Here is a 19,031-nt window from a genome sequence, read left to right as displayed (position 1 = left end):
CTTTCACTTTTCACTTTCATGCATTGGAGAAGGAAATGGCAACCCACTCCATTGTTCTTGCCTGGAGAATCCCAGGGATGGGGGAGCCTGGTGGGCTGCCGTCTCTGGGGTCGCACAGAGTCGGACACGACTGAAGCGACTTAGCAGCAGCAGCAGCAGCAGTAGCAGCAGCAGCAATACAAACAATACAAGCTAATTAAAATAAGTGAAAAACATTACAACTAAATATTTTTCAACAGAAAATTAGAATAAAAATAATTGCATCCCTTCAACAAAAAAGGGAAAAAAATAAACAAATGATTAGAATAAAATAAGAAGGAGGAAACATACATGATGATATTTTCTTGCCAAGTACTCTACAATATCCATGTAGCTTTTAAAAAATCTGTATTATATCAAAAGCATTGCTTTAAATCATATCTATTTAAGAAAAGACTTCTTGAAGAAATAGAAATATCATGACAGCTTTTATCTGCCTCACATCTCTCTATTCTCCTAGAGGAAAAAAATTGATTAGTTTGCTTTCTTATACAGCAATCTGTCTGTTGCTAGTTTAATTCTTATGATGAAGTTTAGGTCACTGAATTAGAAACAGAAGCCAGTATTATAGTTTGTACTCAGGAATTACGATCATAGTTAAAAGGCAAACTCTTCCTTGAGTCACCCTGCTCATACTACTGTGAGAAATCTATAAAGTTATCCGCTAAATGTTTCAGAGTCTATAAATGCTGGTGAACTACATTAAAAAATAAGATGAAGCTGAATCAACTAAAAGCATTTCAGTCCATGCAGCATGTTATCATTATGATTCAGGGCATGAGCTCACCAAGAAGAAAAATCCTTCCACCCTTTACCAAATGTTCAAATCTAATCAAGTCTCAAGCTTATTATCATTGTAAATTAATAGTCACAATCATAGACTCAATTCTGGGCTGAGAGAAAATCAACAGCCTCTGTATCCAGAGCTCCTTCTGGTTTATGTTCTGCATATGTGGCTCATTTATTTTCCTCAACAAATATGTTCACATTTTTGATTGTATAGTTAAATATTTCAATTTTATTCTACCATTCACTAAACTAGATGTAAATTAATTTGAAGGGAACATGATGGTGATGTAACAATCTCCTTCCTTGAAAACAAATGCATCATCTCTGTCCTGATGTTTATATTCTGTGAAATTCCTCAGCTGACTTGGAAATTTATATTTCAGTGGGGTGCCATTATATGCTGTGGTGCTCTGCCACAATCACTCCCATCCACACTTGAAGAAGAAATCTGGGGAAACATAACATTTTTACAGTCCGTTTTCCAAATGCACTTTTTATTTCATTTTAAGTGTATCTTTATTGAAACTCATTTTTCAAAAGTAAAATGATCTATGCATTTTAAACATGTTTGTTTTGCCCAATAGTTATATTATTCAATAACACATTTCTCTAATCACCGATAACAGAAAATGTTAATCTTATAGTCAAAAAACAAAATGACATGAAAAGAAGTTCTGTATACATTTAAAATGTGACAAAATACAGAGGGTAACTAGACTGTAATATAAAATTTTATGGGTCATAATGACAGCACCTATTCTGAAACATATGTTATCTGCATGGTGCTTTACAAATAGGGAAAAAAATCAAAACATCATTCAAAAAGGAAGTACTAGGCTTTAGTATTATGAAACTGTCACAAAATTTCCTATGAATGGGTATTTCCATATCTTCCTTGACACTTGAAACTGAATTGAGTATAGTTTAGAATGCATTTAATACAGCATCTTCTGATCTCTATCAGAGCTGCCTCAAGCTCTGATTATAGCATTTACTACTCTGTTACCTTGAGCAAGTTAATTAAAGTGTCTGTGTGCAAAGTTTCTTATCAATGAGATAAGCAGAGCAATGTCTCTTCTATGTCATAGTGGAGTTGGAAAGGTAAGTGAGGGAAAAAGGAAGAATTCATGTTGACTTAGTTCTCTCTGTGTCAAACATGAGCTGGTAGTTTTCTAGAAAGACCTTAAAAAAAAAAAAAAAAAAAACCTCTATGCAACAAATACTTTTATTCCAATGGTGTAGGTGAAGATTACCAGTTATCAAGTTATATTTTACTCAGGGTCACAAAAATATATGGCAAAGGTGGAATTTGAATCCCGATCTCTTCATTTCAGGGGTAATGAGGTGACGGGCTGTCCTGGTTTGCCTTGGCCTGTCCCAGTTTTGGATCTGAAAGTTTGGGGTCCAGGCACACTGCGACTGTTGGATTTTGAGTTTTAAAATACACTAAAAATCAAAGTTATTGACCTGCATGTTTGCCTTCTTTTTTCCTTTTATTACTACCTATCTTGTTACAAAATTAGCTTGTCTTTACACTGTTTTGAAAACCACCATCCTGATCTATAAGTCTCTGATCCAATAAGTTCAGAAAATAATTTTCATGTTGGCATATTAAAGGCCCTGAGAAATCCTGCAGTAAAAATTCCAATTACTTTGATTGGTCAGCATTGCCCAAACTAATAACCATTTAAAATTTTTCTTTAACATCAATTACTTTCTATAAAAATAGCATTTGTATAACATACTTGGGGCTGTCAAAAGTTTTATAGTCCGATACATTTTATACAGCCATTTAAAAAATAGCATCATTTATTTAGGTAAAGTTATTATAAACTAGGCAGACACTTTGGCTCAGAGGGTAAAGCGTCTGCCTGCAATGCAGGAGACCTGGGTTTGATCCCTAGGTCAGGAAGATCCCCTGGAGAAGGAAATGTCAACCCACTACAGTATTCTTGCCTGGAAAATCCCATGGACAGAGAAGCCTGGTAGACTGCAGTCCATGGGATCGCAAAGAGTTGGACACGACTGAGCAACTTCACTTTCACTTTCATTATAAACTAAATGATATCTCCCTAGAGAAACACATAATATAATTACTCTCAGTTTCTTTATCACAAAATTATTAACATTGTCAAAAATGATGAGCTCTAGGAACAATAATTAAGCTTATAAGAAAGTTTACAAAGTCTCTCTTTTCTTTAAGCTTCTTGGCAATGGCCTGAAATCAACTAAAGCCATAGGAAAGAAAAAAAAAAAAGAAAGAAATACATTATAAACTTAAAATTATTCACTTCTCTTAATTTCGAATTCAACTGAAGTCTACCCTCTGGTAAAGAGCTGTCTGTGATAAGGTCATCTCTACTTTCCTCTAAAGCCTTTTAAATACATGCCCTTTGTAGCTTCACTGAATAAAATCACAGAATCTTCATTAAGACCCAATATCAATGGAACAACAGGAACTCTCACTCATTGTCAGTGGAAATGCAAAACAGTACCGCTACTTTGGGAGACAGATCATTTCTTACAAAACTAAACATACTTCTATGTAATCGAGCCAACACACTCCTTGGTGTTTACCCAAAGGAGTTGAGACATGAAGCCCACTCAAAAAACACCACACATGTTAATTAATAGCAGCTTTACTTATAATTGCCAAAACTTGGAAGCAACCAAGATAGTCTTCAATAAACATGTATAATATCATGTATGAAACGAGTCGCCAGTCCAGGTTCGATGCACGATACTGGATGCTTGGGGCTGGTGCACTGGGACGACCCAGAGGGATGGTATGGGGAGGGAGGAAGGAGGAGGGTTCAGGATGGGGAACACATGTATACCTGTGGCGGATTCATTTCAATATTTGGCAAAACCAATGCAATATTGTAAAGTTTAAAAATAAAATAAAATTTAAAAAAAATTTAAAAAAAAGTTAAGCAAACAAAACAAAACAAAAAAATAATGTGAGGTACATGAAGACAAAAGAATATTATCAGAGTTAAAAAGGAGTGAGCTCCGGAGCCACCAAAAGACACAGAGGAATTTTAAATGTAAATGACTAAGTGTAAGAATGATGCTAAAGCTGAAACTCCAGTACTTTGGCCACCTCATGCAAAGAGTTGACTCATTGGAAAAGACTCTGATGCTGGGAGGGATTGGGGGCAGGAGGAAGAGGGGACGACAGAGGATGAGATGGCTGGATGGCAGCACTGACTCGATGGACGTGAGTCTCAGTGAACTCCAGGGGTTGGTGATGGACAGGGAGGCCTGGCATGCTGCGATTCATGGGGTCGCAAAGAGTCGGACACGACTGAGCGACTGATCTGATCTGATCTGAAGTGTAAGAAGCCAATCAAAAAAGGGTACACACTATGTAATTCCAACTGTATGACATTCTGGAAAAGGTGTAACTATGGAGATAGTAAAACGATCAGTCAGTGGTGGCCAGGTGTTGGTGGTGGTAGGAGGGATAAATAAATGAAATGCAAAGGGCTTTTAGAGCCACGGAAATGCTCTGTATGAAACAATAACAACGAAAGCATGCTATTATCTATTTATCCAAACCTGTAGAATGCACAAGACCAAGAGTGAGTGGGCTTTTCTTTAGTTTGATTATTTTTATATTGGATTTTAATTTTATTCACTTCCATATAACAGCATACATAAAACGTGGCACAGAGAAAAGCATTTATGAAACTTGCTCACTCCTTTGAGATTGGCACAGATTACATACTTTAGAAAAAAAGAAAAAGCCAACGATCGAAGAATTTTCATCTCTAAGGGTAGATTTTATTTGGAGATAGGCAAAAGTCATTTTGAGACTAAGTCTCGTGAAATGTGGTAGGGAAAAGCCTGAACAAAACAAACAAACCAAACTGAAAAAAAGGGTGAATGGTAACATAAACTATGGACCTTGGGTAATTACAAGCCATGTGTCAACCTGGCTTCTCAATTCCAACACATGCATCACTCTGGTGAGGGAAGTTGATATTGGAAGATGCTGTGAGGTATAGGAACAGGGTACATATAGGAAATCTCTGTACCTTCTGCTCAATTTTGCTGTGAACCTAAACCTGCTCTAAAAATAATGTGTTAATTGTTGTTTAATTGCTCAGTTGTGGTTGACTTTTTGCTACCCCATGGACTGAAGCACGCCAGGCTTCCCGGTCCTACCCTGTCTCCCAGAGTTTGCTCAAACTCATATCACTGAGTCAATGTTGTCATATAATCATCTTATCCACTGTCATCCCCTTCTCCTACTGCGTTCAATCTTTCCCAGTATCAGGGTCTTTTCCAAGGAGTCAGCTCTTTGCATCAGATGGCCAGAGTATTGGAGCTTCAGCTTCAGCATCAGTCCTTTAGTATTTAGGACTGATTTCCTTTAGGATTGACTGGTTTGATCTCTTTGCAGTCCAAGAGACTCTCAAGAGTCTTTTCCAGCACCACAGTTCAAAAGCATCAATTCTTCAGCACTCAGGCTTCTTTATGGTCCAACTCTTACATCCATGCATGACTACTAGAAAAACCATAGCTTTGACTAGACAGACCTTTGTCGGTATAATGACTAATGTTTTTGCTTTTTTTTAAAAAAAAATGTTTAATTTAAATTTATTTATTTAAATTAGAGGCTAATGACTTTACAATATTGTATTGGTTTTGCCATACATCAACATGAATCCGCCACAGCAGATGAATGGATAAGAAAGCTGTGGTACATATACACAATGGAGTATTACTCAGCCATTAAAAAGAATACATTTGAATCAGTTCTAATGAGGTGGATGTTTTTGCTTTTTAACACTTTGTCTAGGTTTGTTACAGCTTTTCTTCCAAGGAGCAAGCGTCTTTTAATTTCATGGCTTCAGTCACATCTGCGGTGATTTTGCCCAAGAAAAAAAGTCTTTCACTGTTTCCATTGTTTCCTCATCTATTTGCCATGAAATGATGGGACCGGATTACATGACCTTAGTTCTTTGTTGAGTTTTAAGCCAGCTTTTTTTTCACTCTCCTCTTTCACTATCATCAAGAGGCTCTTTAGTTCTTAGTTGCTTTCTGCCATAAGGGTGGTGTCATCTGCATATCTGGGGTTATTGCTGTTTCTCCCAGCAATCTTGATTCCAGCTTGTGTTTCATCCAGCCCAGCATTTCGCATGATGTATTCTGTATACAAGTTAAATAATCAGAGTGACAATATACAGCCTTGACACACTTTTTCCCTAATTTTGAACCAGTGCATTGTTCCAAGTCCGGTTCTAAATGTTGCTTCTTGATCTGCATACAGGTTTCTCAGGAAGCAGGTAAGGTGGTCTGGTATTCCCATCTCTTTAAGAGTTTTCCAGTTTGTGTGATCCACACAGTCAAAGGTTTTTTTAAATTTATCCTTAAGTCTTAATTAGAAAACTAATAAATACGCAATGTCTTTATAAGCACACAAGATGTATCACATTTCCAAGAGTGAAAAGACAGCTCCATTGGCAAGAAACCAAAATGAACATCTTTTCTATTATTATTTTCTTCGAATAATAAAATTAAGTTTTTAATCCACTGGGAAGAAAGACTCTTGAAATTAAAAAGAATATATTGAAAACAACATACTCAAATCAACACATTGTCTGGTTTTGATTCACCCATCGGTAGGTAAAGACTTTCCTTAGAGGCCGATATTTTACTTTGTTCACTTCTTAGGAATCTTCTAACAGGTGAAATTTCCTTATTTTTGTAGTCTGAACAATAAAAACAATATTTTCCAGGGTTATTTAAGAATTGATTTCAGCAGAGGTGACCAGCTACAAGTCACTATAATCTTTGATAGAAGAAGGAGCTATTTGAGGGTCATAAATTTGGCAAAAATTACAAATATTAGCATATGGGTTTCAGTGCCTAAATTTGCATATCACATAATCATGGTATTAAATTTGGGAGAAATCTCAGCAATCATGGACGTTTCTTCCCTTTGCAGATGAAAAAATGTGGACATGAGATGAACCCAGATATCATGCATTATAATTCAAACAGTGATAATGCATTTTCATTTTTCTTGGTATAATATGTGTATCTCCATAGTTTAATATATCATTTCCACTACTTTTTATAAAATATGTGATTTTATCAATATATTTTTAATTTGAGTTTATTTCAGTTATAAAAACACTTTTTAAACCTAAACCACAAAACATAAAAGATAAATCTTGTCAAGCAACTTTTTTGTTGCATGTCAAAAATACTTTAATATTCATTGTAGGGGATGACAACGTGCCAGCAGTGAGTTTGGTCAGTTAAAACATTCAAGGAGCAGAATCATTTTCATGAAGCCACCACAGCACATTTAATGCATGATGCTAATCACTGAACTCAAAGTGATTATACTATTTTTCAATATGGCTCACAATTAAGAAAGTTTGAATTCCTGTTTTAAGTCTTTTTCTGAGTAAAATGGGACTCTTGGAGGAAAGCCATTATTTAAGGTGACACACAATGTCAGTCCTATATTATGGTTGAATTCCTTAACACCTGCAGGTCCCAACAGACACAATTCAAACTAGGTCCAAAGTGTCCATGTGACAAGGTACAATGGATGGTTATATATTGCAAGTCGCTGAAGACCCTGAAAACACCAAAAATCTATCTCAAAACAGAAATGTATGCAAATTAGTTTTAAGATAGTGTCAAATCATCTGAATCATCTGTCTCTTTGTCAACATTTTTTTTTTAAAGGTAAAATGCTCACTGCAACTGTCCCATTTAAACCCAGGTGCCATGATAGTTCAGGTCTGATTATTATAGAATTTTATATTTCAGCCAGCAAAATAACACTACTTTTCTGCCACAGCTGAGTAAAGGAACACAACAGATGCTCAGGACAAAAATTTAAACCCTATCTTATGGCAATGATAATTATCTATTTTTTCCTTTCCCCCTGTCTTGATATATTCAAAATATTGACTTATTTTTCACTTCATCCCACTTCATTTCTACAAATCTCTATTATGTGCCTACTCTGTGCAAATCAGGGCATGAGCTGTGGGGCTAATAATATAGAAGGATGCAGAATGTCTTTCTGAATCTTGTTTTCAATCCACAAATACCTCTCAACTGAATTTATATTCATATATTACAAATGTAGGGTTGTGATTTTTGCAATTATTATTTCTAATGAAATGGAGAGAATGGGCAAGTGTAACAAATCCATTTATTTCCCTCCCTCCTCATGCCACAACCACACTCAGACAACTACCAGGTATTGTCTGGATTGCTCCTGAAATCTTCTTAAAAGCTCCTGTCACCGAGATCTGTTGTCACCAGGGCAGCCCATAATCTTTGTGTATCAAACCTATAGCCATCATTCTCCTCTAGGGCATTCTGGCTGTTCTCATGCATGCTAAGTTGCTTCAGTTGTGTCCAACTCTTTGTGACCCTATGAAACCATTGCCCATCAGGTTGGTCCATGGGGATTCTTCAGGCAAGAATATTGGAGTGGGTTGCCATGCCCTCCTGCAGAAGATCTTCCTGACCCAGCTATCAAACTTGAGTATTTTATATCTCCTGCATCAGGCAGATGGGTTCTTTACCACTAGCACCACCTGGGAAACCCTCAGAATAAGACAAATAATTCCTTAGAGGTCAACAAGGCACATATATGTCCATAAGGTATTCTTTCTCAGAATTCCCTCAAAACTCCTCTGTTCAACTTCCAGCCTTACAGAAATATTTATATTTTCCTTGCACTGGGGATTTTGTGGGGAGTCATGTTCCCTTCCTTCTTCTAATACTTATCTCTCCCTCAGGTTTTAAATTCCATATGATTCCCTCAAAAAAGGAAGCCTTTTTTGCTTACAGATCTGGGAATAAGAGCCTCTTAAGGGTGCTTTCCTTTGTTCATTCAGAAAGCCTTTTTGCTAAAGAGCTTCTCTGTGCCAGGCCTACTTCTAGGAGCTAGGAACAAACAAAATCAGGGGACAAACAAACACCAACCAAAAACCCCTGCCTCCAAGGCACTTACTTTCAAGCTGAAGGAGCCAGGCATTTAACAAGTAATGAATAAATTCATTATGAATACAGTGCACCAGGAGGTATTAAACAGAAAAAACTGGAGCAGGGAAAGGGCATGGGACACACTCTGATGGGTGGGGAGATTGCAGTTTTAAATAGAGAGCCTGTTGCTAGCTTTCTGGAGGAGATGGCATCTGAATAAAGACCATAGAAGGCAGGAGGCTTAGCTTTGTGGATGTGAAGGGGAGAACAGTCCGGAAGAAGGAAGATTCAGTGCTGAGGGGGGTAGGTCTCCTGTGCTTAAGAATGGGTAGAAAGGCCACCATAGGTGAAGCAGAGGGAGCAAGGGAAGACCCCAGAAGAGGAAGGCAGGGTATGTACAGCCACATGAGTCAAAGGGATGCATCTAGCTTTTCCTCCAAAGGCATGGAGGGCCACCGAGTGGCCTGGAGAAGAACAGTGGTGAAACAGGAGGGAAGGGGCAGGCACAACATTTGAAAGAACAACATAGCCCCAGGATATGACATGATTAGAACTAACTGGATCCAAGATGGTAGATGAGTCAACTTCCACTAGACCTTGAGCCTCAGTATACACTCACTGTAACAATCAGGAAACTAAGTGACATAACCTCAGGGGCCATGACAGTTCCAAGGTGATGATCAAAGATCAAGAAGTTGGTGGTGGCCCAATTCCTGAAAATCCCCACCCCTTCTCCCAAAATATCTAGAATACTTCTCCCACTCATTAGCCAATGAAATTAACTGCCCCTATAAAAACTGACAACCCCATACCTTGGGACCATCCTCACCTTTTGAGATGGCCTACACTCTGTCTGTGGAGTGTGTTTCTCGCTAAATAAATCCACTTCTTACCTATCACTTTGTCTCTCACTCTCTCACTGAACTCTTTCTGAGCTGAGACATCAAAACCCTGAGCTTCATTAAGTCCTGAGACCAGGTGAGATCTCAGTTAAAAAGCCAAGGGTTCAAGTCCCAATCTGAGTTACAGAGTGTCAGCAGAATAATACAATTTAAGTTTTAAAAAGACTACAAGCCTGGAAGATAGAAGCACAAATGTAGAGCAAGGGAATCCAGTCTGGTAAATCACTGCAATAACCCCAGCAGCAAGGCCATGGTGGCTGGATGTAAGGGGGTGCAGAATAAGAAGGATGTGCTGACGGATTGGTTGTGGGCTACAGGGCGAGAGAGAAGTCAAGTCCTTGGTTGAAAGGACAACTGTGAAGACAGGGTTGCTATCAACTGACAGTGGAAGACTGTTACAGGAATAATTTTTCAGGGGCTGAAGAGGCAGCAGGGGCAGAAATCAGAAGTTCTAGAGTGTGTTGATTTCCACACATTAGTAAGATATTTTCCTCCAGAGTTACAAGGTCATTGCTGGTTTCTAGCCTGAAGACAACTGATGCCATGAAGACTAGAAGTTTGTCTTCTCTGAGACCTGTAACAGTGCCCACTTGCAAAGTAAAAACTCAGTAAATGTGTATTGAATTGATGAATGATCATTTAACATTAGCAAATTAGTGAAAGAGAATCAGATTTAAAATCTCAGTGCCACAACTCTAGAGTTACTTTTTTGTACAGGATATAAGAATGAAGAAATTTAACATTCATAATTAATATTTGGTGCTTATTAAAATATGTGAAATATTGACAATTTAAGATTTTACTTGTATTGACTGAATAAGATTGATTTTACTTAGGAAACTATAGTAGCTGCATTAACTTTCAAGGAACACTAAAACTTTAAAATAATCATTAATTTAATAGTCCCACAACTCAATATAAATTATGTAACTTCCAGCGCCTAACCACGGAGAGAATTTGATGCAGTGAACTGTATTTTTATAAGTTTTCATGCCTATAGCATAAGTTTTTATTGTAATATAATAAAATATGATTTAAATGATCAGGCAAAGCATCTGGTACAGTCAATGATCCAAAAGAAAATGTGCAAAGAAAGAACAACATTAGCAATTACTTTCACTCCCTTTCCTTGAACAGATCATAGATGCCACCTGTTTATATTAGGAAATGGTATATTGTTCCCTATCTAGATTGTGTTCCTTTCTTTTGCCCATGAGAAAAATCATGAGAGAAGCAATCATAAAAGCCCTGTCTTGGAATTACTCTTTTACATCTGTCCACAACTGAAGAGCCTGATCTCTTGGCACTGTATCCCTCCCAAATTCTCTGGATTGCTCATGCTATTTTATCAATCTGGTTCTTCTTCCCAAGCATGCCCCTCCACTTTTTTTCCACCTCTGGAAAGCCTCCTTTACTATCCTACCTACCATACTCTCCTAATCAAGTGTAGGAGCTGCCATATTTTACATGCATTGCTCTGTATTCTATAATATTTGCTTATTGACATGTTTGTATCCACCATTGACTGTGGATTAGCAATGGCAAGGGTCATTTTTTAAAAATACCTTCAGTTCCCAGCTCTCAAGTACATGAGCAATACATGCCCATGTTATGACAAATTCCAAGCCAAAGGCACATCCTCCACATGGATTTTCAGTACTTTTTATCAAGATTCAAAGGCCATTGTTTTCCAAAGCTATGCTAAATATTGATAAGTCTTTGTAAATGTTGTTTTATTTTTGAGCCTAGATTCAAACAGTGGCTCAGAGCCTACTTGTTTTTGTTGTTTTTGGGGATGAAGTAGAAAAGAACAGCTTTATTGCTTTGTGAGGCAAAGGGGGACACAGCAAGCTCGTGCCTTGAAAAACTGTGTCCCAATCTGGGAGAAACTGATGAGGAGTTTTATAGCAATGGTTAAAAGGTGGGGTCTCTGATAAGGATCAGGGTATGTGAAGCACCTTCATTCCTTTAATCTGGAATCATGGCCTTCCCTGAGTTCCAAAGGGCAGGTTCAAACAGTTGCTAATCATGAAAGGAAGGGATGTACAGACAACAGGGCAGTCTTGGGTCAGGGTCTTGGTTCTCCCTCAAGGGATACACATTACTTTATCTTTAAGCTTTTCTGTGGAACGAAAACCCCCCAAAAATGGAAGAGCCTATGTTTTTATATTTATGAGCATGTGTTCTCTGGAGTGCCCCACAAGGAAAGGCCATCACAAACTCTGTGAAACTTGGTAGAAGGAGCCATCAAGGAGCCAGTATGGAAGGAAATACTACAGCAAGAAAGGTCACCAATGATGTGAAATCTGGTGCTACATCTTGGCAATCTTGGCTACATTTTTGGCAGAATATTTGTTCTGCCAAATATTGTTGGCAGAACACATTGCCAACAATCTCTCATCCCCCAGATCTGCTTGAACTTTGATGTATGGCACATGAACTTTAATAATGATATGACTTCCATGAGAAAAAAATCATCTTCTTTGCTTTCATCCTTTCACAGCCGGCAGCTGTGGGAAGCTACAGGATGACTAACAGAGTGTTCAGAGGAACACGTCAGCTCCATCTGAGGGTGAGTGCCATATGCAAGCTCCATCAGAGAACTATATTGGCACCATATCTGGGTGCAGGGAAGCCTGCAATCCCACCAGATGGGATCCACAGTCAGATCCCTGGTGAGAGCAGGTGGAGACAGACACTGATGGCTGTCCTCTGATCCACTGATGCTGACTCTCAGCAGCCCCATTGCACGAAGACATGCCCACAAGACCATAACCCTGTTATAAATGCATATGTGCTGAATCTCAGTCAAGGTCACGAAACAAGAAGCCACCTACTTTTGAGGAAAAATTAGTTCTGGGCTATTCTTTAACGTCCCATGGGACACTTTAATTCTGTGTCAAATTCTCACATAATTAAAAGGATCCATTTGCACACCCCAAAGTAGAAAACTTCAGAGCTTCTAATTTTTATCTAGCACCAGACTCACAGCCAGATACAAATTTAAAGGTAAACATTTATATCTGTTTTTTTCCATTTGTGCAGAAAACAAGAGCATCAACTAAAATTCTCCAGGCTGTGTCAACATAACTGTGAGGGCATCTGAAATAACACTGTTCCTGACTTGTTATTGCACAATGTGCTTTATAACACAGAGATAAACAGATCACTACACATTTGACAATGTTCTGTAACTTTTAATTTTCATATAACTCTAGTTTCATAAAGCAAGTAAACATGATCTCAGCCCACTCACTCTTCCACGCACTCTCCCTTAGGTTTTACTCTTATCTCTGCTCTCAATAAGGTGACCAACGGAAGAAAAATAAAAACCTTCCTATCAACAGCAGAGATATTCATATTTGGAAGTAAATATAGGCCTGTATGTGTACACACAATACAATACATTGAATAAACAAGTAAAGACTTAAATGTGCCCAGACCCACAGAGCATTCAAAGATTCTTTGATTGCATAAGGCACTATATTTATTTTGTTAATTATTCTAACAAATTTTTTCTTCTTTATAAGACATCCCAGAGAACAGGCTAATCACCAGAAGTTAGTCAGAGACAGAGACAGAGACGGAGGTGGAGGTTGGGATGGAAGTGGGAAAGGAGGTGGAGGTTGGGATGGAGGTGGCGGCAGATCCCGATAGACGTGTACCTTAATTGTAGTCGTGTGTGCTCCAGGGTATTCTTTTTCTTCCAGTGTTGACCATCTTTCTATAAACTTAGATACCAGAGAATCATCATAGTCCACTATCTGAAATCCAGAGACATTTGCTCCTCCAAACTGAATTTTTAATAGGTCCCCATCAGTAAATCCCTGGGCAGAAAACACATTTATGTCATATTTTTTATTAAGAACCACATAGAACTTTGACATTTACCAAATAACTCTATACACTGTGGTTCTGAAAATTTCAAAGACTACCAAAGAGATATAAAAAGCCTATAGTAAATGTTTCATGCATTTTATCAGCCAATATTCTTCTTCAGCACTTAGCATCATCTTGGTTATCGTGGTCCTTAATCAATGATTGTCTACTGGTCCTACTTACATAAAAGTTCTCCAGATTATTGAAATGGAGTCTTATTTATCCTTATCTAAGGAGAAGAATGGGGTTTTATTTATTATATCTACAACAGAGCACCACCAGATATTTAAACATTAAGCCAGTTCTTCAAGAGCTACAACACTGTGAGATGGTTATTTCTATTCAAATTGTTCATTCTCTCAGATAATATAAAACCCTTTAAAAGAGAAGGAAAGGTTCCAAATGGTTTGTCATTATTTGAGAACAAGTAAGCATGAAACTTAGTTTTTATAAAATGTATTTAGTTTTCAAAAATTCACTTCTACTGTATTATTAGGATGAATTCAGTCACCACGAAAACTATCAAATGGTGTTTCCACAGACTTCAAATACTGTGCCGATTTAAATTGTACCTCAGTTTGGGAGCACATTCTCTGAATGATGAAATCACAATTTTAAAAAGTCACTATTATAAATATTTTCACTTTATATACTATTCCACATCATTGTGCAAAAGAAGTGAAAATATTTTGACTCTAAAATGTAAGAGAGTCTTTTCTTTGTTGCTGATATTAAAAATATAGTTTAATATTATTTGTGTGGAGGATAATTATCTATATTTTGTTAGTGAATTATGTTTTTGTTTTTCTTTTTATCAAAATAATTCAAATAAAGGAAAATATAGATATAACAAAAATCATAGATTTTCTGTTCTGCCCCACACACATGTTAGTTAAGCTCTTCAAAACAATCAATTTCAGTAATTTTTGTTTTTCATGCATTTGCCTCCATATTTCTGCATGAAACATTTTTGCTCTTTTTTTCTAACTTAACCATGCTAAGTTTTCTTATGAGTTTATACTTGTGCTAGATGCGTAAGTCTCATAACCAAAGCATCTACCTCTTGTCCCATTTTCATGTTCACTCTTTTCATATTTAAAATTCTGTCATTTGGAGTAAAGCCAAACAATGTGCTAGGATTTCATTTTCCTTCTTAAATAATATGTCCTTCTAATGTTAATGATACCTGCATTTTTTTCATTACTAGAACTTTCTCTGTATTTATCTTTAATTTTTTCCAGTTGCTCCACAAAAAAAATTTCATGTTTATACAAGTAAAGCTTTTTTCAAATAAAATATTCAAACATTGCAAGTAATCTATTTTTCCTGTGTCCTGAAGCCTTCCTCCTTAACGTTGCAACCTGATTGGTTCCTCTTTCAATTTGCTCTGCCATCGTTCCCCTGAAATGCCCCTCCCCACTTTTCTGAGCAGATTCTCTGTATCACTTTTCTCTCCTGTTTTACCCTTTCCTTCTGCTAGAGTCCGCAGAAGTCCTCTGAGATGCATGGAGGTACATTTTTGGAGACACTAAATGCCTATAAATATCTTTATTTTGCTCTGACAATTGACCAGTATTTTGTCTGGTCAAAACTTAACATTTCAATTTTTTTTTACCTTTTTTAATTTAATTTAATTTAATTTTATTTTTTAACTTTACAATATTGTATTGGTTTTGCCATATATCAACATGAATCTGTCACAGGTATACATGTGTTCCCCATCCTGAACCCTCCTCCCTCCTCCCTCCCCGTACCATCCCTCTGGGTCGTCCCAGATGAAAATTTCAATTTTAAATTGAAATCCTCATAATCTGAAGGCATTGTTCCAGAGACTTTTGCTTTTTATTAAAAATTACAATATCATTATTTCTAATCGTTTTTTTGCATGTGACCTGTTTCATACTCCTCCCTGGCCCCCACCTGTCAAAACATTTAAGATCTATTATTTATCTCTGAAATTTCATGATGCTATTTTGTTTAAAATATGAAACCTTTTGTCTTTCATTATTGTGTGTACCCAATAGGCAGTTGTGTGTCATTCAATACCAGGAATTTTTCTGAACATTTCTTTGATAATTTCCTTCTCCTTTTTTTTCACTATTTGTGTCCCTACAAAGTTTATTATTAAGAAGTAACTCTTAGATTAAACATCTCAGTCCCTCAGTCTTCTCCACATACACCATTTTTATATTATATTGTCATTTTGCTACATAATTTGAAAGATTTTCTCAAATTTACCTTCCAAGTTACTAATTTGGATGTGATTTTAGAAAACAAAAAAAAAAAAGTTAATTTCCCAGAGCTTCCCAGAGCTCTTTCTTGTTCCTTTTTTTAGCATCCTTTTCTTTTCTTTATGGATAACATTTTCTCCTCTTTCCCTGCACATATTGTTAAAATTTGAAGCATTATTCTGATTCCTGACTGCCCTATTTCTCTTTACTTATTTATTTGTACTGTGTCCTTCATGGCAAATATTTTTCTCAAATGCCTAGTAATGCTTGGCAGTCTAAGAGGAAGATGCTGAAATGATTCTTGAAATTTGTATGTGCCCAAGTGGGGCTGGTTGATGAGTGAGCCTCACTGTAGACAGAGTCAAGTGGGTGGATGGCAAGGGTTTTAATCTGTATATGAAGGGCTGAAGAAAGGAAAATCGCATTCCCTGTGACAACTTCTTTATCACTTTATCCCTTTTAATGACATATCAGGAACTGAACCACAGCCTGTTGGGGAGGTTAATCAAGCTTTCAGCAATTCCTGAAGAAATGAGCCAACAATAATATCTGAGGATTTTTCTATCTATTACAACCACTTCCTCTTACACTCATTAGCCACTGGGCAGAGAAAGCATGCAAGTCCAATCAAGAGTTTAGAAAATGAACGCCCTTCAAGTTTGGATGACATTCTTCAATTTTAAATGTCAGGGAAATTTTCAAGTGCCCTAGAAATTCTCAGAAACTGCAGCAGTCTACAGATTCTTTGAATCTACTGATTCACCAGAAGTTCCATATGGTGAGGATACAAAGTATTTAGAAAAGGAAAAAGACCACTTGAATTCAGATAAAATACTAGGTAGACTTTTCCCTAGAAGCATGACAGCAGCAAGAAGTTGCTTTTATTTTTGACTCTTTTTACTTTGGTCATTCAAACACATATTTCCTTTTTCATATCAACTCTCAAATTGATGGACCTCCTTCTGTCATTATTTCTCCATGTTCCAATATAATTTCTCCATCTGGACATTTTTAAAGATCACAGCTTTCAGAGTAGCTCTATGCTGTTCATCAAATGGCACAATTCACATGGGGACTGACTGTCCAGACTGTTCCTTGCACAGAACAGTTCTGGAAAGACTGATTACAGAGCTGCATTTATTTTAACTCTTGCTTCTCTAGTCAGGAGTCATTTAGGGTCTATAAGCCAACTGGTAAGTAAGTTCCAAGGAATTTTTAGAGTAGCTATTTCATTGCCAAACAGAAATTTTATATTGAACAACCAGTTTTTCCCAATAGCATGTATGTCTGGGGTTTAATATTCTTTATCAATGCTGAAAACAATATTTATCACTTGTAAAGTTGTGGGCTTTTTCAATCGCTCCATGACTACTAGAAGTAATGTCTTGTGATATAACAATCTAATATTCCAGAAGCCATGACACAGATCTTCATTTGTATAAATAGGAAACCTCAGAGTTCTATAATGCTGTGGAGAATACATTCTCATTCTCTTCTTTTATCCCTCTTCTAATCGCATTTTTTCTCAGGTTGGGGAGAGGCAGCCCTCAATTACACAGAGTCACATTTAATAAAGATTGTAAACCTTTGGAACACTAAAAACTGGAGCTCATTTTATTGCTGATTTAAAAATTGCTTTGAAAAATGGAAACATCTAGTGATAATTCTAAATTGACTTTGATTATACTGAAGAAAGGGAGATGCAATTAACTACTGGGATGTTTCAATACAGGGGCTTCTCAGGTGATTCAGTGGTAAAGAATCCGCCTGCCAACACAGGAGATGCAGGTCCGATCCTCGGGTTGGGAAGATCCCCTGGAGGAGGAAATGGAAACCCACTCCTGTATTCTTGCCTGAGAAATCCCATGGACAGAGCAGCCTGGTGAGTTATAGTCCATAGGGTCGCAAAGAGACACAACTGAGCAATACATACATGTGTTTCAGTATAATCTTAATTTTAGAGGAATCTCAAAGAAAAAGTGATCAACTGTAGTAATTCAGTTTTCATTGTGTTGCTTATACAGCAAGTAGGAAATCAGAAATAAATAATGTATAAAATATAAATATTCTAGATATTTCCAGGTTTTCTTTTGCACTAAGACACAGTTTCACAAATGTGCATTTACAGTATATATATATATATATATATATACACACACAAAGAACTTTAAAGAAATGGGTAAAGGGTAACATTTATAAATTATAGTGACAGAAACAAGAGGAAACTTGGACAATAAAATTTTATCTTTTTGAAAATTTTCCGTCAGTTAACACAAAGCATATGCCTTGTAACACAAAGCATAAGCTTGTCAAATATTGTTCTATCATTTCTCACATCATTTACAATAATTGGAAAGTGATTAGGAAATATAAAGTGGAAAGTAAATCTAAAAAATAACAAAGTCAGAAAAACATCACCACTTCTAAATGACCAATGTAATCAAAATATGTTTTTAAAAATACCATTGATAAATCCTGGCCATTGATTGTTTTTAATTTATAGGCATCTCTATTAAAATAATAACTATCATTAATTCACCTACCAGATTTGCAATGATGTAATGGTACCCTTTAACATGTTTTCCAATGGTAATAACCTGACAAAGATAAAAAAACAAATGTAAGTAATGAAAATGCACAATTACTTATGACTTGATTCAGAAAATTTTAAAAAATTATTTACTATGTTTCTTGATCATCTACAAAGAGTCATATTTGATAAAACATGATTATCAAATTCAGACACTATTTCTCTCAGAAAAAAGTAACCATACATTTCAGCACTTTACACATTTTACCATTCAAGAAGCCAACAACTAAAAAAAAAAATACATATGTATTTTATAATAGTACATTAATTTTAAAAGAATATTAAGAAGTATACGACAGAATTCTAACAGAGGACTGTAAAATACTATTCCAATCTTAAGACTCTTGAAATAATTGTAGCCTAGTTACAATGAACATTGTTATTTCCAGTTTGAAGCAGCAAAATATCAGGGAAGCTAATTTTTCTCCACAAATCCAAGTCAAAAATCAATGGCGAGATAAACACCGAATGGAACAAGCAATTGTTGGTAATGCTCACAACAATCCTGGACATTACTGAATCAACTGGACCCCTCACTGATCTAAATCACTTATAAAGAAAAATGGGTGAAATAGCCATACTGTAGAGTGGTACTTAGATACTCCACTGTAATTTCTATTTTTAAGGAAATAG

At 36.5% G+C, this 19,031-nt stretch overlaps 1 protein-coding gene across 3 annotated transcripts in view; it reads right to left on the bottom strand.

Moving 5' to 3' along the window:
• The window catches only part of GRIA2 (glutamate receptor, ionotropic, AMPA 2), a 188,428-nt gene that overhangs the window by 56,029 nt on the left and 113,368 nt on the right, over window positions 1-19,031 (bottom strand). For all 3 annotated transcript variants that reach the window (XM_010836073.1, XM_010836074.1, XM_010836072.1), the window contains exons 5-6: window positions 18,352-18,405; window positions 13,364-13,525 (exon numbers count right to left, since the gene is read on the bottom strand). In XM_010836073.1, coding sequence (XP_010834375.1) covers window positions 13,364-13,525; window positions 18,352-18,405 — 216 coding nt within the window. The remainder of the gene's footprint in view (window positions 1-13,363; window positions 13,526-18,351; window positions 18,406-19,031) is intronic.

This window comes from Bison bison, unplaced genomic scaffold, assembly GCF_000754665.1.
Source record: "Bison bison bison isolate TAMUID 2011002044 unplaced genomic scaffold, Bison_UMD1.0 scf7180017864060, whole genome shotgun sequence".
Lineage (NCBI taxonomy): Eukaryota > Metazoa > Chordata > Mammalia > Artiodactyla > Bovidae > Bison > Bison bison.
The sequence above is the reverse complement of the archived record's forward strand: the minus strand, read 5'-3'. Positions and strand labels throughout refer to the sequence as shown.